We start from the raw sequence: 23659 nt of genomic DNA, 5'->3' as shown, positions 1-23659 counted from the left end.
AAGAAGCTGTTCTTGAGTCAGTTGGTATGTGACCTCAGACTTTTGTATTTTTTTCTAGAAGGAAGAGAGAATGTCTGCGGTGCATGGGGTCCTTAATTATGCTGGCTGCTTTGCCGAGGCAGCGGGAAGTGTAGGCAGAGTTAATAGATGGGGTGGCGCAGTGGTTAGCACTGCTGCCTCACAGTACCAGGGACCTGGGTTTGATTCCCAGTCTCAGGTCACTGTCTATGCGGAGTCTGCATGTTGTCCCTGTGTTTGCGTGGGTTTCCTCTGGATGCTTCTTCTTCTTCCCATAGTCTGAAAGATGTGCTGGTTAGGTGCACCAGCAATGTTAAACTTACTTCAGTGTATCCGAATAGGCACCGGAGTGTGGTGACTAGGGGATTTTCAGAGTAACTTCACTGCAGTATTAACGTAAGCCTACTTGTGACACTAATAAATAAACTTAAGATCACTTACAACTGTTATTTTATTTCATTTCATTTTAACTTATTTATCTTTTTTTAAAAATTTCATTTCTTCCACTGTTTCATTTGTCTACTTTTTAAAAATTTCACTTTCTATCTTATTTCCTCCTACAATCTCAGATGCAGGAAAAACATTTTCATGCAGCTAGTAATTAGGGACTGGAATGTTTTGCCTGAGAATATGATGGAAGGATGTTCAATCGAAGAATGAAAGCAAAATCACATTCACTGTTATCTGAAAAGAAGGAATGTGCAGTGTTACGGGGAGAAGGCAAGAGAATAGTTCATTCAGAGAGCCAATACAGACATGATGCGACAAATAGATTCCTTCTGTAATTTTGTCATTTTTCTCTTACATGTTTCCTAGCATGGTGGCACAGTGATTAGCACTGCTGCCTCACAGCGCCAGTGACCCTGTTCGGAGTCTGCATGTTGTCCCTGCGTCTGTGTGGGTTTCCTCCGGGTGCTCTGGTTTCCTCCCAGAGTCTGAAAGACGTGCTGGTTAAATGCATTGACCATGCTAAATTCTCCCTCAGTGTATCCAAAGGGGCGCCAGAGTGGGGTGACTAGGGGATTTTCATTACAGTGAAACTTCATTACAGTGTTAACGTAAGCCTACTTGTGACACTAATAAATAAATAAAATAAAAAGACCAATAAGGGACAGAACAAAAGCAACAAGGAAACATTTTCTTCAATAATGCGTTTTTCAAGATGTTAATTTATTGCCGGAAGGGCATCATATTCACTGGGCTCTGAAAGTCCATGCATTGACAGAACTATTCAAAATAATTATACAGTTTAACACAATGTGTGTCAGCAGGTTATATAATATGTGAGTGTGCACATCAATCTGTAAACTTACTGATGCACGTGCGACCATCTGCGTGGATCTTGAAACCAGGCTCACATTCACAGTAAAAGGACCCTTGGGTATTGACACAACTTTGCTGGCAACCTCCATTGACCACAGCGCACTCGTCAACATCTGCAAGAGAACAGAAAAGTAAATATTCAGACTTGGGGGAGTAGAGTGTAATAATCTTCTGAGGAAAAAGTAATTGGTGTATTAAATGTAAACAAACCACTAGATAAATAACTGGTAGCCATTCCTGGTGATAAATCAGTAAGCTGCACTAAGAATAGCAAAATGTTCTCTGCTAAATTGAGCTAGTCTGTCTGGCTCACACACGGAAATATCGGTGCCTGCAATCATAGTATTCTTGGCATTGCCAAGCAGCTGCCCAGAGGTCCAGGAATAATTCAGCATCTATCCTCACAATCGGCGAATGATGTATTGCATAGTAGGATCAAAAGTAAAGCATCCCTTCACGCTATGCTGAGTACAATTTAAATCTGTATTTTCAAAGTGCAATAACCTCTATTTAAAGTGTACTCACCATTTAAAATAAAATGATGTAAAGGCATGAGCAAGGATTGTTTATTTTCAAGGCCTTATATAAAGAGCATAAGATATCATATCGTACAAGGCACAGTGAGTATTATATAGTCATAGGCTGGAATCATACCACTGTTCACGCTGGCTAGATTTTTCCATCCTGCCACAGTGGATGAAGATTTGGCTGGCCACCAAGTTCTCCAAATTCAATGCAGCGGGAGAGTGGCGGAAACAGCAAGTAAGATTTTTACAGCACAAAAAGAGGCCCTTCGGCCCATCGTGTCTACACCAACCATCAAGCACCTATCGATTCTAATCCCACTTTCCAGTATTTGGTTCAGAGCCTTATATACAATGGTGCATCAAGTGCTTATCTAAATGCTCCTTAAACATTGTGACAGTTCCGTCTCCACCACCTTTCAGGCACTGAGTTCCAGATTCCCACCACCCTCTGGGTGAAAAGTTTTTCCGCAAATTCCCCCTAAATTTCCTTCCCCTTACCTTAAATCTATAACCCCCAGTTATTGATTCCTCTACTAAGGGAAAAAGTTACTTCCTATCTACCCTGTCTATGTCCCTCATAATTTTGTACACCTCAAGAAGGGCCCTTCCTCATCTCAGCCTTTTCTGCTCTGAGGGAAACAACCCCACCCTTACAAGCCTCTTCTCAAAGCTGAAACACTACAGTCCAGGCAACATCCTGATGAATCTCCTCTGCACCTTCTCCAGTATTTTAGAAGATGGGATTCCATTAAGGAATGAACCCCAAACCATATGAGGGATACATCGTGTCTGATACAGCCTCTCTTCAATGTAAGGGCTGTAAATAACACACATCAGATCCAAGGTCAGTGTACCACAAAGATTATTACAGTTTGCCACATGTGAAAGCAGATTGTAGCATGGGAGATATTAGAAGAGAAGATATTTTATATCTAACAGATGTTGTTGGGTTCACGGGTACAAAATTCCCCAGCCCCTTAATGAGAGTCTCGAAAGGAGTAATTCCAGTTGATATTGTCTCAAAACAGAAAGAGCAAAAAGAAGAATCAGAAGAACAGGAATGTATTGCTGAGGTAAGTGAAATTAGTTTTTTTTTAGCGCACCTTTCACATTATGACTGAACAGAGTGGATAAATAATAAATTCTGGAATGACTCAAGTCGTGAACAAGTAAACCCACTTGACAGCTGCGGAAAGGGAAATTTAGTCAAAACACGAAGGGAAAATAATTCCAGCAAGAAATGGCAGGGAATTATAAACCCGGGAAGCTGCTGACTCCAGTCTTTATTTAGATTGGGAGAGTAGCAACAGAAGCTCTGAAGGAGAAGCCCCAAAGAGCTTTCTACTCAGCTAATGCAAACATGTGGGACAAGGAAACTATCTTTATCAAAACAAAGCCTGGAGGGTCAGAAAAATATTTGGTGCCTTCTGTACTAAGTAAAGCAAATAAAATGATGCAATCCATCGACTCAAAACAGTGGAGCATTGGATGGATGAAGCCCACTCTCTGTGTCTGCCCATTGCTTTCACAGGCCATCACGCACCCACACTGATGTTGAACTGTCTTTTATTTTTCCAAAGTCTGTACAATATTTGTAAGGAGATTTGTCACAGTGTGCGTTTTTGTTGTTAATGCGCATACATATTTTCCCAATCTCCTATAAAAACCACTGACTCACGCCACTGCATGTTAATGGGAACTGTCCCCCTCCCCCTCTCATCATGTATTTCGCCTAACTGGCCAACTTATATGTGCAAATATACTGGCCAACAGCAGGAGAAGCCAGCTGAGCCTGATCCTGTGTTCAATTTCTAGTGGGAACCATTAGACAGGGGCCTGGCTGATCTATCCCCTCATTAGCTCAGGGCGCTGAGGACAGTTGTGGGATCCCTCCTGTCAGCATCGCAATAACTCATTCATTCCAAATGGCTCCTAGATTCATAAAACATTACAGCACAGAAAAAGGCCATGTGGGTAATCAAGTGTTCTGCACTTCCCAACAGAGATCTCAGGCTGCTAACGCTTGATGAAGTGACAAAAGGGAAAAGCCTTCTGTAAAGATAACTTCTTCCACATTTAATTGTGGTGCAGAAACAGAACTGCTGCTGCGACAAAATGAGAACTCACTTCCCTTTCCCCGGAGTGCAGAGGTTTGGGTGATCAGCTACGTTGGAAATCAGGGCTATAGGGACAAACCAGAGCTCCAAATAAATGGACAAACTACATTGATAAATAAGATGGGCTTTTCCAAAGTGGATTCTTAAAAGAACAAATCTTCTTTCTGTTATGGGAGATTTATAAAAATAATAAAGCTGCCGGCCTCTTCATTCCTCCCTCTTTGATATCCACTCCAGATAAGTATATAATCTAGGTTGATGCTTTAATGGAGTACTGAGGGTGAGTACAATGTTGGAGTTATCAAATTTTGGATGTGACATTAAACAGAGACCTGATGTGTTACCTCAGATGGACATAAAGGATGTTGTGATACTATTCTGATGAATAGCAGGACAATTCTCCCTGACAGGTTGGTCAATATTTGTCCCTCAAACCAATGTCACAAAAAAAAAGCCTGATCAACTTCAGATTGCTGTTCCAGACAGCTTCCTGTTCACAAATTGGTTGCTGCAATGACTACAATATGTTCTCAGTTGTAAAGCACTGTGTCATATGTCCTGAGGTCATGAAAGACAGTCTACAAGTGCAAGCCTTTCTTTTCCTTCAGGTTAATGTCACAGCCTCCTTATAGTTGTCACTGACCCATCTCCCAGCATGAAGCAGGTTCTGGACTGTTCGGAGCAGCAAGCAGCAGTCATCAGGGCCTATCTAGAATGACACACAGTCCTAGGACTTCAGGTGCAATATCAGACAGGCTTTCTCCACTTGCCTGATGAATGCAGCTTCAACAGCACTGAACAAGTTCAACATCAGCTAGGTCAAAGTAGCATTGCATGGCTAGCACTCCAGTTAGGGAACAAGATCGGAAATCCCAAGGTACTAGACCCCAACAATTTCTGCTTCAGCATTAGCGTGGGGATAAGATGTTTCACTCCAGGTGCAATTCCACTGACAAACTGGGAAGCTTTTATCAAAACAAACTTGAACACAGTTTAATTATAACAAATGAATCAGCTTAACTTTTAACAATTGAACAACACTAAAACATGACAAGATATAATTCTTAACTGCTAATCTGTGGACAGAAAACATTGGACTTTGCCAGTGCCGCTCACATCCCAAGAATGAATAAAGAGTGTCCTCATATGCAATCTGCTTCTAAAATTGGTGACAGTTCACTTCTTTTCGAGATAAGTTTGTTCATAATTTGCTATTTTATGACACCTTCCAGTGCAACACAGTTAAGTAGCAGAGGATTGAACAAATCACGTGGCCATTCAGTTTTTTATCCTTCTCTTGTTGATTCTGCTCCTTGGAATTTCTTCCGCTTTTTGGCAAAGATATATATAGTCTCTGTCCTGAATAATTAGTTATATATCCAGGCTCCAACAAACTCTTGCGCCTGATGGTTGTATCCTTTGGGATCACAACTGAATGTTTGGTAAATCAGTTTGAAATGTAGGCCAGTTGGAAATAATTTGGTCCCTTGAAGATGTTGCTGAATAATCTGCATGTAACAGCGAAACCGAAATACTCGGGGACTGTTTAATAGTTTATCCATTCATTAAATGTGAATGAGCCAAAAACTAAAGCTGACACAAGTGCTGTCTCCGTACTCTTAGGAGCAGTGAAATCCATTCTGAAGCTTTGCCATTTATGGGCGCCTCCTACAAGAAACAACCTATGGAATGGAATTGACAATGAAGCCATAAGCTGGAGTTAGAGACCGACACATGCCTCGGGGCAAACCTGATTAATGAACAATGGTGTGGCTGTAGTGATAAATCAGTTCCCTAAATACAGACCACTCACGGCGATTAAACAACATAGTAACATTGCCTCATGGTGGCACAGTGATTAGTACTGCTGCCTCCTAGTGCCAGGGACCAGAGTTCGATTCCTGATTCGGGTCACAGTCTGTGCAGAGTCTGCACATTCTCTCCGCGTCTGTGTGGGTTTCCTTTGGATGCTCTGGTGTCCTCCCACAGTCCAAAGACGTGCTGGTTAGGTGCAAAGGCCATATTAAATTCTCCTTCAGTGTACCCGAACAGGCAGCAGAGTGTGGCAACTAGGGGATTTTCACAGTAACTTCATTGCAGTGTTAATGTAAGTCGACTTGTGACACTAATAAATAAACTTAAACTTATTGTTCATATACATTCACCCACATAAAACAACTTCACTTGTGCTCACTATGTCCCACATCACTCAATATAGTAGCAAATTAAAGTTTTGCACCGTAGATTGTAAGTGTGCAAGATTTTCAGTTCCAAGATTCAATTCCAATCCATTTTCATTTGTGGCCTTGTTTGGGTGGCCAATAGTTCTGTCAGTAAAGTAGCCAAAATTTAAGTAACTAAAGTAAGTAGCCAACATTTCCAAAACTATACCCAATGTTCATATCAGATTTGATCACTGAATCAACATTCTGCATTTCAGTAACAATCATTCAGGATAAAGAGTCCTGAAGGCTGCAATGTTCATTATCAAAGGAACATTGAAAGAAGGAACAGAATTATCCAATCCCTCCACCTTGCCCCAGTGTTGAGGTCTAAGTGTGGGAGCAACTCAGATCCCTAACACCAATTTGCTGACACCATCCTGTCCTTGGCCATGTTCCTGGAGGTGAGATTGGGGTTGGCAGGGCTAGCCATTGTGAGAGGCAAGGAGGCATTGAGGGGAGTTCATGTTCTATTAAAGCCTATTGTCAGACATCAACTAGAAATAGAGAATTAGCTAGAGGAAGGAGATCAGGGGCCAACACTCCAGGCAGACCTTGAGCACCACCTCGCATATCCCACCATAGCTGCTGTAACAGACCACCCTGTGGAAGGGTTCTTCCCTCCATAATGGCGGTTGAGTAGCTGAGGCCATCTTATATTGTGCAGCTTTTAAAAATTGCCTCAGGAGGGAAGAACCCTCTCCAAGGCCTTATCTTCAACTGCAGCCTCTTTCAAGTAGGAGGACCTCTGTCAGTCCCTCCAGATTCCAGAATCGACCTGCCACCTGTAATTAGACACAAGTCCATTTTCAGGCCACAAACTGGCCAATTCACAGAAGGTCACTGTCAGGTGACTGTTCCTTACCAAGTTCAGGGTCATGACTCACACTGGAGCCCAAGTCTTGAATCCCAACCCAAGGCCCAAAATCCTGCCCGAGGGATCGGTCTATTCAAAACACATTCAGTAAATGAGGTGTTCTTTCCCCAGTATCCTCGCACTCCTACAGTTTGCCCATGGTCCACATTGTGAATTACCAGTGGCTTTATCTGTTACAATGAGAGCCAGTGGTGAAGGGTCTAAAATTACACTGCCTGGGATCGGTAAGACACAGTTCAGTGATGCACAGTAACCATCAGGGCCAGCTGATTGACGTAGAAGGTTCTGGAGACAGAAGAATCTGCTGTTCTTTAAATTCAAATTTCTGAAGGAAGGGTATGATTTTGAAGCAGATTTTTTTTAACCATTCCTCATGTGGACAACAACATTCACTTCAGACCACCTCTCACAGAATCAAATCACTAGCAGATATTTGGAACCCTCAACATGCCACCCCTAACCACTTCCAAGTCTTCCTATGATTAGAATCACAGAAACTAATTATAGAATCTCTACAGTGCAGAAGAGGCCATTTGACCCATTGAGTCTGAACCAACTCTCTTAAAACTATCTAACACAGGCCCTCTCCCTGCCCTACTCTCGTAATCCCACACATTTACAATCATTAATCCCCCTAACCTACACACCTTGGGACACTTAGAGGCAATTTAGCATGGCCAATCCACCTAACCTGCACATCTTTGGGCCTTGGGAGGAAACTGGAGTACCCAAAGGAAACCTACGCAGACACAGGGAGAACATGCAAACTCCAAACAATCACCCAAGGATTGAATTAAACCTGGGTCCCTGGCACTGTGAGGCAGCAGTGCTAACCACTCTGTCACCGTGCTGCCCCTTAAAAATGGCAATCTCTATGGGAACCTATTCTAAGTGGCCTCACAGTGCTAGGGACATGGGTTCAATTCTGACCTTGGGTGACTATCTGCATGGAGTTTGCGTGTTCTCACCATTTCTGAGTGGATTTCCTCAAGGTGCTTTGGTTTTCTCCCACACTCCAATGATGAGTGGGTTAGGTTGAATGGCCATGCTAAATTGCCCCTTAATGTCAGGGGGATTAATAGCATAAATATGTGGGATAGGGCCTGGATTGGATTGTTGATGCAGGCTCGATGGGCTTTTGACAACATATGACATGGTAGGTTGTTACATAAGGTTAAATCTCACGGGATCCAGCGTGGGTTAGCCAAACGGATGCAAAATTGGCTTGATGACAGAAGACAGAGGGCGGTTGTAGGAGGTTGTTTTTCAAACTGGAAGTCTGTGACCAACAGTGTGGCTCAGCGATCGGTGCTGGGTCCACTGTTATTTGTCATTTATTTAATGACTCGGATGAGAACTAAGTAGACATGGTTAGTAAGTTTGCAGATGACACCAAGATTGTGGCATGGTGGACAGTGATGAAGGTTTTCTAGGATTGCAACGGGACCTTAATCAATTGGGCCAGTGGGCTGATGAATGGTAGATGGAGTTTAATTTTGATAAATGCGAGGTGATGCATTTTGATAGATTGAACCAAGGCAGGACTTACTCAATTAATGGTAGGGCTTTGGGGAGAGTTATATAACAAAGAGATCAAGGGGTACAGGTCCATAGCTCCTTGAAAGTGGACAGAGCGGTGAAGAAGGCATTTGACATGCTTGGTTTCATTGGTCAGAACATTGAATACAGAGTTGGGACGTCTTGCAGAAGTTGTACAATACATTGGTAAGGCTATCCTTGGAATACTATGTACAGTTCTGGTCACTGGTCACCCTATTATAGAAAGGAAATTATTAAACTAGAAAGAGTGCAGGAAAGATTTACTAGGATGCTACCAAGGCTTGATGGTTTGAGTTATAAGGAGAGATTAGATAGACTGGGACTTCATTCTCTGGAATGTAGGAGGCTTAGGGATGATCTTATGGAGGTCTATAAAATAACAAGGGGCATAGATCAGCTACATCATCACTATATTTTTCCAAAGGTAGGGGAGCCTAAAACTAGAGGGCATAGGTTTAAGGTGAGAGGGAGAGATACAAAAGGGTCCAGAGTGGCAATTTTTTCACACAGAGGGTGGTGAGTGTCTGGAACAAGCTGCCAGAAGTAGTAGTACAGGCAGCTGTAATTTTGCTTTTTGAACAGTGTTGAGACAGTTTTATGGATAAGATGTGTATGAAGGGATACGGGCCAAATGCGGGCAACTGGAACTAGCTTAGGGTTTCAGAAAAGGGCGGCGTGGACAATCTGGGCCAAAGGGCCAGTTTCCATGCTGTAAACCTCTACGTCTGTATTTGCCAAATGTCCTCCTTCTGCACTGTTGAGATTCTATGATTCTATGAGCTCTACCTGAGAGCTAGGATCGCAGGATGTGATTGGCTGCGTGCAAGCAGTGCTTAATGGACTCATCATTTGTTAGTGTGCCTTTTGGAAACTTGGAGTACCCTCCCTGGTTCCACTGGTTTTGGTTCTTGGGAAGGGGAATGGCTGGATGTGTTACAGTTTTGTAGAACAGAGATTGGGGTATGATTCAGCATTTCTTTGGATAGTGCCAGGACTGTGTCTGAATTAGATTTGGCGATTGCAAATGCTGGCAGTTATTATTTTAACACGAGTGCCTTTAATATTGTTTGGTTTAAACTAACAGCTGCAATGTCTAAATTACACTCACTGACAAGTTAAATTAAAGCTACACATTCCTACCAAGATGAGTAATATGGGAGCATTGTGATCTCATTTATATAGGAATTACGGCATGTAAACAACACTTACCATGACTGAAATAATTTCAGATTCCTTGGGTTTACAAGGATCAGTTTGAAGTTTTTTTTTGTTGCGGGTTCTTGTCTACTGCTGCTTTTGTTTGACAGGAAAAGCTTATAATGGAATGTCTAATTTGGACATTAATTTGATAATAATTCAAGGAACCTACAATGTTATTAATCTGAGGGAAATGCCACAAATAGCAGTCCGATTTGCAAAACATTTAGAGTGGCATTTCTCTCGATCAAACAGTTTGTAGATCTGTTGATACAGTATGCTTCCAGTGGAATGGGCGGATGTTAATTCCAGTGACATAGCCAATATATTAATCTGTCTATGTGTTTCAAGGAAGATTAATAAAACACCAGTATCTGAACCAGAAATGAACAAATTTTCATTTATATTTTGCCCACAACACAGAATCACCATGTGAATGTCAATTTTATAGAGAATTACATTTTGAAATTCTTCCTAAGTATGGTTACAAGGAGTGTTCAAGATTTTGGAGTTTATGTCACTGAATTATTACCAGTCTCTCCCCATTCTTTGCCATTGCATTATGACTTTGACAACTTACCTTCACAAAATTTCCCATTAGTCGCCAACCTCTGTCCTGTTGGGCATTTGCAATAATAACTGCCGATGGTATTGCAACACTGATCTTGACATCCTCCATTCTCTGTGACACATTCATTCACATCTGTCAGGAGGAGGGCAAAAAACAGCTGAGTGATGGTAAATGACTTTTGATATAAATCATGTTTGAATAAATCATGTTCAGGAAATGATCTCACATTTAGAATTAGCGCTTTGTTGGTAGTCGTACGATGGCATTTCAACAAAGGCAGATCATTATCACATCTTTTAAATCATCAAGTCGTCAGAGACAAAGAAAACCAAATATATATGAATGAGATGTTTTGACATTTTCCTTCAATCATTAGCTTTCATTGCCCAAGTCTCCTGTAAAGCAGGTAACCGAGAGACCTCTTTTTCCCTGAGTGTTTACCATTGGGTCACCTGAACTTTCTTTTACTTGTTCATTAGATGTGGGCATCAATAGCAAGGCCAGCATTTGCTGCTAATCCCCATTTTCCCATGAATTTAGTGACATGTTAAGCCATTGCAGGACATTCCTCACTTTCAGTTCCAGACTTTTATTAATCAATTGAATTTATATTCCACTGGTTACCATGTTGGGACTTGAAGCCATGTCCTCAAGCCTGGGTTTTTGGTTACTAGGCCAGTGACTTTACCACTGCGCCACCACCTGGTGCAACCATTATCAGCACGATCTTTGCTGTAAGTAGATGGCTTGCCCCATGATGAGAGAGATGGCTTACCCCATATTGACATTACATTGTGAAGTTACTATCTACACATCCTTAATGTGTACCATTTATCTATGCACTGATTGATGGCATAATTATGTAAATATATCACACATACTTAATGTCTAAACCATCACAATCATTCTGCACATGCATTTTCTCTTAGAACTTATTTCGCTGGCAGTAGGACATCTTACAGCTAAGTTCAGGAAAGCAAGATCATTTTCCAAAGACACAGCCTACAGTATAAAAGACTCTATATTTAAATCTGTTAATTGTTGCTAGCTTTTCTTAGTGTTCTCAGAGGTGCCTATTCTCCTGGTGTCTCCTGTATTTCAGCTTTTTAACTTCTCGCAGAGAGATCAGCAGGAGACAGTAGATTAAATTCTTTTCCTTGCGTATAAATCTTGATCTAAACTTGTGAGAGCATTCAGTCTCTTTTTTTCCAAAAGCTTTTTGCCACGTTCCTAGTAACTACAAACTTAGAATAAAAAGTAATTTTAATTTATCATAAGAAAGTACTAAACTCAAGCTGGCTACGGTAAAAGCTGAAAATGTCTCACTGTGACAATCAGAGATATTTTTCTGTCAAAAGGTGCAGTGAAAAGGGAGAAGATTAAGTGACCCCAAGTGATCTGAATGATCCCAGGGGCATCCTCTTTGTGTTGCTCTTCATCTCAAAGTATATATGTACACAACCATATGAATTAATTGCAGGAGTAGGCCATTCGGCCCTTCACCTGCTCTGCCACTCAATAAGATCATGCTGATCTGATTGGAACCTCAACTCCATATCCCTGCTTACCTTTTATAATCTTTCACCGCGCTTCCTCCCCCTATGTTTATTAAAAATCTATCTAGCCCCATCTTTAAAGTATTAAAAGTTTCTGCTTTCATTACCTTTTTGAGGAACAGCGTTCCAGAAACTCATGATCCTCTGCAGCACAACATTTCTCCACAACTCCATCTTAAATGAGCAACTCCTTCCTTACATATAGTGACCCCTTGTTCTAGATTCTAGAGCATCCTCTCCACGTCCACCATGTCAAGTCCCCTCAGGACCTTAAAGATTTTGATCAAGTTGTCTCTTACACTTCCAAACTCTAATGGATACAAACCCAACCTGTCCAATCTTCTCTCATAAGACAACCCAACCATTTCTCAGACTGGTTTGGTAAACAATATGAAACTACACTGAACCAGCACCTGAAATGTTAAGGAAAATGACATGCCCTATTAGGCTAAAACTAAAAACTGGCAGCCCACCCCCTTGTGATGAATAGGAAGACCCACCAAAAATGCATGTAATAAATTAAACCCAACCACCTGAAGTGAGGCTAACAAACTGGAGTGTGAAGGAGATGGGATTGCAGTGATGAAATTGAGGAGATGTTTTGTTCTGCTCTGGCTATGGATATGAAAGTGCATTTTGTGGCCTGAGATCTTGTTGCCACTTAGATCTCTGACCCCCTGGGATAACGAAGTGTCTACATTGTTAAAAAGTTAAGCAGCCTTTCCTTAATGATTCACTCCACTTTGATGTTACCTGAAAATGAGGTTATCCCACTAACAAATGTGTCACAATCTCCCTGTGGCAGATACCTGCATTCACAACCACTAAACAAGTCTACATCACGATCCTTGATCAGTCCCCATCAAGTTTGTAGCGCGATCTGCCAGCCCAATAATAATTCAGACACTGAGGATCAGAATGATATACTGTGAGTTAGATCAGAAACAGGCACATGACCCTAATCACGTGCAGAACACAACTTTCTATTAAAATTGCACAAAATAAAATGGGGGTTCATACATCGATTTGTTTGTACGAAGAAGCTTGCCATAAAGAATGGACAAACATTAGCATTAATGTCAGACAAACTTCCTCTCCAAGATAAACCAAATACAGAAGGATAGACAATATATAATTTACCTTTTGGCTAAGAATAAGAGTACAGTAATGAAATATTTACCAAAAGAAAATAAGCATTGACAAAATCACTGGCAAGATGACAGGAAGCCACTGGTACATAGGAAGATACTATAATACCAAGAACCAGCTAAGGATTCAGTCAGCCAGAAGTAAGAAACGCATCATTCTTCTGTAAAGGTCCTCAGTTAACGGGGTTACATACGTATATTCTTGTGTGATCCCAAAGACAACTAAGCAATATAATTTGTCCAAGGCAATGAAGCAAAACAGGAGGGAGGGCATTTATCAGTTTGGCTGAATTGTATGCAGCTCCTGATAAGATTCCATTCTAGCTAATGAAATTAAATATAAGGCACTGTGTTTAACAGTGATAGCAGATCAGACACCACCTATTTTGCACATCTGCCCAGGACAAATTTCTAGCTCCCAATCCTTCTCTCAACTTGGAGTGGATTAAGTGAATCTGATTTCTAATGTGTTAAAATCTAATCCCACATCAATAACTTACCATCTCGATTAAAAAAAAGCTACTAATTAATCCTGAATAATATCTAAGCAAAATCTTTTATAAATGCAGAAAATCACCTTGGGGATTTTAGACATTATTAGTAAATCATGGAATTGGTGCAGGGAAATGTGTTGGTTGTACAAATGATGAAAGGGCTGAGAATGCAGCGAAGGCATTTACTCGCCATGGGGTTAGGATCGTATCTTCATTCTCAAGGCAAGTTGTTGCATTTAATAGCATAATTAAAAAAATATGGTATTTAGGTTTCCTGACTGAAACTTGAATGAAGAATGTACCAAATGCTTTTAAAGCACACATAGACTGTCTCTGTGTGTTGGCTTGTCACTTCTAGTCATTCCCAGATCATGGATATGAATGTTTATACAGCTTCCAGACAAAGTGCATGCCCATCTCGGTCTTTCCCTTGGAGGAACCTGTCTTTCACATTTATACTGCTGGTCATAGTGACTGGCAGCTGTTTAGTCACTCGTCCCCACTGCAACTTCTTGCACTGTTTTAACAGTCTTTCTGAAGGCACTTGGAACCTCACGAATCACATCAGACCCAAACATAGACCAGTTCCAGCTGGCTGCATTGACACTGTTTTTCTTACGGCAATGATAAAGTAAAAGTAAAAAGTTTATTTATTAGTCACAAGTAAGGCTTACATTAACACATCAATTAAGTTACTGTGAAATTCCCCTAGTCGCCACACTCTGGCACCTGTTTGGGTCAATACACCTATTCAGCATGTCTTTCAGACTGTGGGAGGAAACCCTCACAGACACAGGGAGAACATGCAAACTCCACACACGCAGTGACCCAAGCTGAGAATCAAACCCAGGTCCCTGCCACTGTAAGACAGCAGTGCTAACCATTGTGCCACCGTGCCAAAGTTCTCTGTTGTTATGAAATGTGTCGGAAACATTCTGTCTGATGATATTACCTCGACTACATCATTTGAAAAGGAAACATTCATGTCTTTTCACATCTATCTAGATTTTTGACTCTGACTCCCCAAACATCAGAAAGTTACTGTGTTACTGGACATAACTTTAAATAATCAGCTTCAAGCAGGATATTACTGATCCTGGTTCTTCTTTACACTCACTGAAGAGGCATCTACACTTCTCATAAAGGAAGCACTGCCGTTAACTTTCTGATGTTCAGGGAGTCAGAATCGAAAACCTAGATAGCTGTGAAAAGACACGAGCGCTGCCTTTTCAAATGATGTAGTCAAGGTATTATCAGATAGAATGTTTCCGATGGTGAGGGAAGCCAGAACTAGGGGTCATAGTTTGAGGATAAGGGGTAAATCTTTTTGAACTGAGGTGAAATTTCTTCATCCGGAGATTGGTGAATGTGTGGAATTCACTACCAGAGAATGTAGTTGAAGCCAAAACGTTGTGTGATTTCAAGAAGAAATTAGATATAGCTCTTGGGGCTAAAGGGATCAAAGTGATATTGGGGGAAGCGGGATCAGGATATTGAATTTGATGACCAGCCATGATCAAAATGTATTTGCTGATGGGCCATGATCATAATGAATGGTGGAGCAGGATTAAAAGGCCAAATGGCTGATACCTGCTTCTAGAAGAACAAAGAACAAAGAACAACACAGCACGGGAAACAGGCCCTTCGGCCCAACGAGCCCGCGCCGCCGTCCCACTGTCTCAGTGACCTATTCATGATTTTAGTCTACGCCTAATGTGCGAGGATCAGGGAGGTCCAATTTAGGGACAATTTAGTACCCATCTTTGGGGATGTGGGAGGAAACCGGAGCACCCGGAGGAAACCCACGCAACCACGGGGAGAACGTGCAAACTCCCACAGACACAGGCCCAAATCCATGTGTCTGCACAGTAACAGAGATAGTCTCTGAGCTGTCATGTTGCCCTTGAGATGGTCCAGTTTAAGCACACTAACGACATGAAGCAATAGGCAACTCCCGAAGCAACGTCCAAGAGCAGCCCACTACAACCTGCCGCATGCATGCCCCTTGCTGGACTTAAATGCCTGTGGAGACAAAAAAATTCATTATTGAACAGGCAAAGACTAACATCCCTGAGGCAAAACGTATTCCCAAGCCTACAATGTTTAGTAAGGCCTACTATATCCCCCTATATGTAGCCCGCTCATGTGGCTGTCTAAGTGACTCTTAAACAACCCTAGCGTGCCTGCTTCCACCACCTTACTCGGCAGTGCATTCCACACCCCCACTACCCTTTGCGTGAAAAACTGCCCTCTAATATTTGTCTTATACCTAGCCCCCCTCACCCTAAGCCCGTGACCCCTCGTTCTATCCATTTCTAATAGCGGAAAAAGCTTACCACCATTTACTCCATCTATCCCCTTCATAATCTTATAAACCTCTATTCTAGTTTCTATTGTTCTATCTCTTTTAACATATGTGGAGGTAGATTGACTCTCTCCAATGATTTAACTACTCTTTTAAAAATCACATTTTGTAAACTAACAGCAACTTAAAACAACTGTCTTAAACACCAAAGATGTCGCTCAAAGTAACATGTTACTTTACAACACCGTATAAGTCACTTATCTTGTATACGTTTTTTTGATTTGATTTGATTTATTATTGTCCCCTGTACTGGGATGCAGGGAAAAGTATTGTTCCTTGTGCTGCTCTGTACAGGCAAAACATACCATTCATAAAGTACAGAACGAGAAAAGAAAAGGAGAGGGCGCAGAATATACTGTTGCAATTACAGGTAGTGTGAAGAGAAAGATCAGCTTAGTACATGACAGGACCATTCAAAAGGCTGATCGGACCATTCAAAAGGGAAAAAGCTGTTCTTGAGTTTGTTGGTATAGAAATATGTCTGAAAGACTTCCTAATGATGTACAAGCCCAGTCCCTTAGTGACAGAAGATAAAGAAAGTGGTTCCCAGGTTTCACAGCTAAATTAATTTCTGTCAGCCTTTCCAATCCATTTTGTCCTTGGTAAATACTTTTTATAAAGCCACTGAGCACTGTCAGCAACTTGGAAAAGAAGCCCTGAGTAAACCTCAGGTGGCATTGGTTAAAAAGTACCATGATAACAATGATAAGGTGGAGATGCCAGCGTTGGGACTGGGGTGGGCACAGTATGAAGTATCACAACATCAGGTTAAAGTCCAACAGGTTTATTTGGAATCAAGAGCTTTCGGAGCATTCTCCTTTATTAGGTGAGTGGAGAGGTAAGTTTCACAAAAATAGCACATGTAGATCAAGACACAATTGCAAGATAATGGTTGGAATGTGAGTCTTTTCAGATATTCAAGTCTTTACAAGTATAGACAATGGAGTGGAAAGAGGAATAATCACAGGTTAAAGGGTTGAGAATTATCTCAATCCAAGACAGTTGGTAGGATTTTGCAAGCCATGCCAAATGGTGGGGGTCACCTGATGAAGGAGCAGTGCTCCAAAACCTTGTGATTCCAAATAAACCCATTGGACTTTAACCTGATGTTGTGAAACTTCTTACAAGCACTGCACAGGCATGATTGGGAGTTAGGATGGGTAGTATACCGACTTTTCATCACTTGGGGCTGGTTTGAAATCTAGCTGTTGCCTGTGATCAGACGGAGTGTTGTCAAGCTTACCATGTTCAATGGGAATTTCCCATGCTTGATTCCAACCCTCCACACATCCGCACGGAGATCCCAATCTCTCACGTGTGTGAGCTCTGCTGATTATTCCAATGTCCCCTTGCTAGAATGCAATAGGCAGAAGAGAAAATGCTGCCAGAACTTGCTGTTACATCTATATGGGTTCATGGTGGAGGAAGAAAAATCTAAAATAAACAGGTTCAAGAAAAGGAAAGAGGAAAAAGTCAAAGAAAGCAGAAGCCACAATTTTGATTGCAGCTGTTACCATTGCAAAGCTGTAGAAACATTGTGACAAAAATAATTTTTATGATTGAAAACAGCTGAAAAGATGGTCAACAAATTGTGAAAAATAGTGTGGCAGGCTACCAGATCTTACCATAGCTAGAAAGATTGGCTGGAACCAGACGCTATAACATGACAGATATGGCTTTTGCTTCTGAGTGTCTCTACTCAGAATCTTGCCAACTTAGCTGTTGCCTGAATGGCAGGAAAATATTCGGGTCAGGGGCCTGAACAATCAAATTGCACCTTTTGTTATTGCTCTTGCCCAGAGCAAACTTCACAGTTCCCTGACTGATCAGAGCGGGTGGGCAGGATGATGTACCTAAATAAGCAGTGAAGGATCTTAACTGAAAGAGACCCCAGCAGGACTGACAATGGCAGTAATGATTGCAGCATACAATCCAATGTGTAGGAGCAAGATCTGCAGCATGAATAGAATACATTCACATGCTGGCCCCCTGGGTCATTGACTCATCCCTGGAGGTGATGATTGATGCAGTGAGAGCATGGTCAGAAATCATTTCCCCTATGCATGGCAGGTGAATGCCAGTCAGCCTCAGCAAGCAGGCATGCTGGCACATCAGCAGTTCAACTTTGATGCCCAGAATCTGGAATTAGAGATGGAAAAAGTTACGCCTGGACACTGAGAATATCACCTGCATCAAGGTACAACCCTGTGTTCCTCTCCCCTGTCTTGTGCAGCTGTGGAACTGTCGATGAGGCCATTAAACCAGGGGAAACTACTGCTCCTTCTTAGAGTTCTAACCAACTCCAGAAAGGGCAACAGGGAAATCTCATGGGCAGAAAGATGAGATTAGCCTCAGCAATTTTAGGTTGAAAGGACTGCTCCTGTTAGCATTAATATTTCAACACGTCTGACCACATGCCTGATATTTTCAACCTTTCCTTTGGTCATATCAGGTCAGTTTCTCTCAGTGGTAACTCCTCACTGAGCGCTCACCTTCTCCATTTTGGCAAGGTGCAGACAGAGCATGGAATCTATGCACTATTGGAAATGAAGGATTTCACAGTTTCAAGACGGCCTGTTTAATTAGCCCATTTATCTTCCCAGCTGACCCAGGAAGGCTCCCCACCGTACTCAGAACCAGCCCTGGAGAAAGCCACTGGAGGGGAGGATCCCAACACAATATCGATTTCAGGCACATCACTACCAACAACCACTGAAATCTGCTGGCAAGAATTTGCCCTGTGTCTTCCAATTGATTTGTGATTTTTTTTCCCAGGGTAGAAATGTCAATTACTAGGGTACATAGATTTAAAGTGAAAAGGGGAAAGTTTAAAGGAGATGTGAGAGGCAAGTTTTTTTACACAGAGAGCGGCGAATGTCTGGAATGCGCTGCCAGGGAAGGTGGTAGAAACAGATACAATAGCAACATTTAATAGGCGTCTTGACAGGTACATGAACAGATGGGGAATAGAGGGACATGGACTGCATAGAGGCAAAAAGGTCTTTAGTTTAGAAAGACATCACGGGTGGAGTTCTTCCAAAAAAATTCTAAGTGTCAAATTTGCGTGAGAACTGTGGTTTTTTTTCAGTGGGAGTTTAACAAAGTATCTCTCACACTGTGTGCGCACTGCAGAATCACATTAAAATTCCACAGGCAGGGCCTATTTCCACTGGAGCAGCCACCAGCATAGGCTGAGCGTGCCACTGCACACGCGCCGATCTGTCTGCAGCAAGATCTGCACACGCACAGTGGTCTCTGTCTACCAGCCTTCTGAATGCTGGCCAGCTCAATTGCTGGTTGGCCCTGCGATCCCACGTGACCTGCCCCCCCCCCCCAGCATGTCCAGCCCAGCCTCAAACCCCACCGCACCGCTCTGATCTCCTCACCCCCTCCCCTGATCCCTCCACCGCCAGCAGTCTGCCTCATTGCAAGTCCTGACACCACCCCCGCCCTTCCCAGCAGGCTGTCTCCACCTTGTCCCTCCTCCGATGGCCAGCCATGATCATTGGCCTCCCTCGTTCCCCCACTGCTCCCTATGCAGAGTGGCAGTGAGACCTTCCACCCCCACTGATCACCCCATCAGGCCCTGCCCTCATCAGGCCCTGCCCTCATATGCTCCACCCCCTTGGCACTGCCCCATGCTCGATGGGCAGTACCAAAATGCCCCCTGGGCCTGGGCACTTTGCCTCTTGGACAATGCCAGGGGGCAAAGGCTAGCACTGCCAAGGTGCCAATGCCCAGGGACACTCCCCCAGTGCCCAAACCTCTGGGGTGGCCCCAATTGTCCTCCTTCACTCCAGCAGAGTCGGGCTGCCAGATCCCCGAAAGTCAGGTGCTATAGTAAACCCCATTGGGGTGAACCACTCTGGCAGTGGGGGGAGGCAGGGGAGGGGGAGATGTTAATCAGCCTGAAGATTTCAGTCCCAGGCCCACTAATCACATTTAAATTATATAAAAATATATTTTCATAATTTATGTGCCTCCCCGCCAATTTCCAGAGCAGATGTGATGCGCTGGGAGACACTGGTGGAGCAGGACGCCCAGCACAGATTCCGCGGATCAGGTGTCACTGGAATCTCCTGTCCCAGGGTGGGAGAATCGTACCCCCCCACCCCGCCCCCGCAGGTGTCGAGACAGGCTTGTGGGCTGAAGGACCTGTTCCTTTGCTGTACTGTTCTTTGTTCTCTTTGACCTGAGATTAAGAGTACTTAATAACCAAACAGCTCAGCAACTCAAAACGTGTAAGAACTATAAGAGCACACAGCCCATTGAGCCTGCTCCACCATTCAATAAAATCATGGCTGAGTTTTGGCTTTAATTCCATATTCCCACCAGCTCCCCTCATCCCTGAATTCCTGAGACTAAAAATCGATCTATCTCAGCTTTAAGTATATTCAACAATGGAGCATCCACAATCCTCTGGGGTGGCATGGTGGCACATAGTTAGCATTCTGCCTCACAGTGCCAGGGGTTCGGGTTCAATTCCTGTGTGGAGTCTGCACGTTCTCCCTGTGTCTCGTGGGTTTCCTCTGGATGCTCCCACAGTCCAAAAATGTGCTGATTCCCTGCATTGGCCATGCTAAATTCACTTTAATATTCAGTGTTGCTCTCTTGCTTTTGTCTCCAGTCTGTTCACGGATGGTGTTCTGTGAGTCTTACAGCTTTGCATTTCATCCATAATTCAGAAATAAGCTTGTTTTCGAGTGGACCTCAGCTATTTTTATGCTATTTTTGAAAAGAAAATCCACTAATAACGCAATGCAGCTTGAGAATCTCTGCAGCGTCGAGTGTGCAGATGCCGGAGTGTGGTGACTAGGGTATTTTCACAGTAACTTCATTGCAGTGTGAACGTAAGTCTGCTTGTGACTAATAAATAAACGTTTTTTTTTACTTTATTTTTACTTAAGAATGCTGAAGATTCTTAACTCTTTGAGTGAAGAAATTTCTTCTTATCTCAATCCGAAATCCGATCAGCCCCTTATTCTTACTCATAGTGCCTCACCTGTGATTGTCACACAGTAAATGCAGATGAAGGCAACTGAAACTTGTGTGATGGATACAGTTCACCTGTTCTAATTATATTTAAGTGTATGGAGCGAGGTCCTATTGCAGGTGTGAAAAATATCTCTCACCTTGAAGTTTATCCTGGGTTAGCAGCTGTGTTCACTGTTTAGTGTTTCGAACTTTCTTATCAACCTTATCCAGCCCAAAATGACAGCGTGAAAACCTCCTGACTCCAGCAGCTGGGAAACTCCGGAGTGAAATGAGATCAGGCAATCTCCAACGAGATCCCAGTGGGTGCAAAAAGCTATGCATAATTCAGCACTAAATTAGCCAGCTCAATCAGAGAGGTCATTGGAATTGCTGATGTGGGAAATGGAAATGTGCACAGTGATGCATCACTGAGGTTGTAGCGTGGGCACAGTGCTGGAATTAAAATAGAATATCTTTAAAATTCTTTAAGGCGTTCATAAATATGGAATGAAGCAGATCTTACAGTCAGCACTACTTAGGGCATTTACCAAAACAGCTGCAAATTCCTGTCTTAAAGTACAATAAGTCTTTCATGTACTTCCTGATGCAGTATTCTGAGTGAAGGCTTTGCTGGCCTGGTTGACCACATTAAGAAGTCTCACGACACCAGGTTAAAATCCAACTGGTTTATTTGGTAGCAAAAGCCACTAGCTTTCAGAGCGCTGCTCCTTTGTCAGGTAAGTGAAGTTCGGTTCACAAACCAGGTTGTGAATAGAACTCCCATTTACCTGTTGAAGGGGCAGCGCTCCAAAAGCAAGTGGCTTTTGCTACCAAATAAACCAGTTGGACTTTGACCTAGTGTCGTGAGACTTCTTACTGTGTTTACCCCAGAGCAACGCCGGCATCTCCACATCCTGGTTGACCACAACAGTGCAAACTTTACTTTTCCACGATCTCGCTTCATGTGTGCAATGCATTTCTCCTGAAAGACTAAAATTCATTAACGCGATTCAATGGAAAGGAAAGTAGTCTTTTCAACCTTTCTTTCAGAGATATTGAAGGTTGGAATTTGGTTCTAGAACACTTGGTGCTATCAATCTTTCAGCAAATTCACACTACACATGGAGTGCATCTAAAGGACACTGTGGCCAATAGTTGGTTTGCTGTTCAGTAGCTTCGGTTTAAGTGCCAGGATAATGGAATAGGATGGCAAAGAAACAGTGGCAAGAGAGAAAGCCTCTCCAACAGTTTAATATTCAGTGTTGCTTTTGTCTCCAGTCTGTTCACAGATGGTGTTCTGTGAGTCTTACAGGTTTGCATTTCATCCATAATTCAGAAATAAGCTTGTTTTTGAGTGGACCTCAGCTATTTTTATGCTATTTTTGAAAAGAAAATCCACTAATAACACAATGCAGCTTGAGAATCTCTGCAGCCTCGAGATTCTGTGGCTTAGTTGGTTAAAGCGCCTGCCTAATAAAGAGGTGATCCTGGGTTCATATCCCAACAGAGCCTCACTGAAGTCGTGACTGATTTCGGCAACAAGGCAAAACATATCTTTCTAGGATGGCACGGTGGCATAGTGATCAGTACTTCTGCCTCACAATGCCAGGGACCTGGTTTTGATTCCCAACTTGGGTCACTGTCTATGTGGAGTCAGCATGTTCTCCCCATTCTCGATGTGGGTTTCCTCTGGGTGGTCTAGTTTCCTCCCACACTCCAAAGATGTGCATATTAAGTGTATTGGCCATGCTAAATTCTCCTTCAGTGTACCCGAACAGGCACTGGAATGTGGCGGCTGGGGGATTTTCACATTAACTTCATTGCAGTGTCAATGTAAGCTGACTTGTGGTTAATAAATAAATTAGGTAACTAAGTACAACCAGCAATATTCATATGCTGATTGAGTTTCATCATTTCTTTCTTCAAATGTTTCGTATGTGGATCAAACATGTATTTAAATAGCCACAACATACATGTTCTGTAATGGAAAATGTAGAAAGGTCTGTGTGACACAGGGCAGTGCATGGCTCTACCATTGATAGTGCACATCTGTAGATGTTACTTGTATAACTTGTTAGTTATAACTTAACTCAAAATACTTTGAATGTCAATTAATTGTCAGTCATAGTTAATCAATGGCCTTGGAGGGACCCCTATATTTTCTCCATCATTGAATAGCACTAAGTGCTGCTGAGTGGGAACTAAACTAATTAACAGGGAGACAATGTAAATTGAAAGAGAGTGGTCTGAGATGATGGGGGATGGTGGATCTTAGCTTTTCCGACTGGGGCAATCAGTTAATCACTCCCTGCACTGTTCGTGACAATTTCTGATTTTCATTCCTTGGATTTTGCTGATGATTTAAGCGCACACCGGACTCAGGCAGGAGCCTGATGTAGAAATGCTAATCAGCATCCTATGAGATCAACATGGCCCCATGGTTGCGTCTCTAATAACTGGATACCTAACTACCATCCATTGGTAACCATGGAAACATAAAAGATAGGAGCAGGTAAAGGCCATTTGGCCCCTTCTTTATGACCACAGCTGATCATCCAACTCAATAGCTTAATCCTCCTTTCTCCCCATAACCTTTGATCCCATTCGCGCCAAGTGCTATAACTAGCTGCCTCTTGAATACATTCAATGTTTTGGCATCAACTACTTCCTGTGGTAATGAATTCCACAGGCTCAACACTCTATGGTTGAA

General features: G+C 42.6%; 1 protein-coding gene across 1 annotated transcript in view; it reads right to left on the bottom strand.

Annotated features, from left to right (window-relative positions):
- LOC145341256 (uncharacterized) overlaps positions 1-23659 on the bottom strand; it is a 294802-nt gene that overhangs the window by 75677 nt on the left and 195466 nt on the right. The window contains exons 5-6 of the mRNA XM_080186183.1: positions 10422-10544; positions 1332-1454 (exon numbers count right to left, since the gene is read on the bottom strand). Of these exons, the coding sequence (XP_080042309.1) occupies positions 1332-1454; positions 10422-10544 (246 nt within the window). The remainder of the gene's footprint in view (positions 1-1331; positions 1455-10421; positions 10545-23659) is intronic.

Source organism: Carcharhinus amblyrhynchos, chromosome 3, assembly GCF_965287045.1.
Source record: "Carcharhinus amblyrhynchos chromosome 3, sCarAmb.v2.hapA, whole genome shotgun sequence".
Classification (NCBI taxonomy): Eukaryota; Metazoa; Chordata; class Chondrichthyes; order Carcharhiniformes; family Carcharhinidae; genus Carcharhinus; species Carcharhinus amblyrhynchos.
This window is presented reverse-complemented; position numbering and strand designations above follow the sequence as displayed.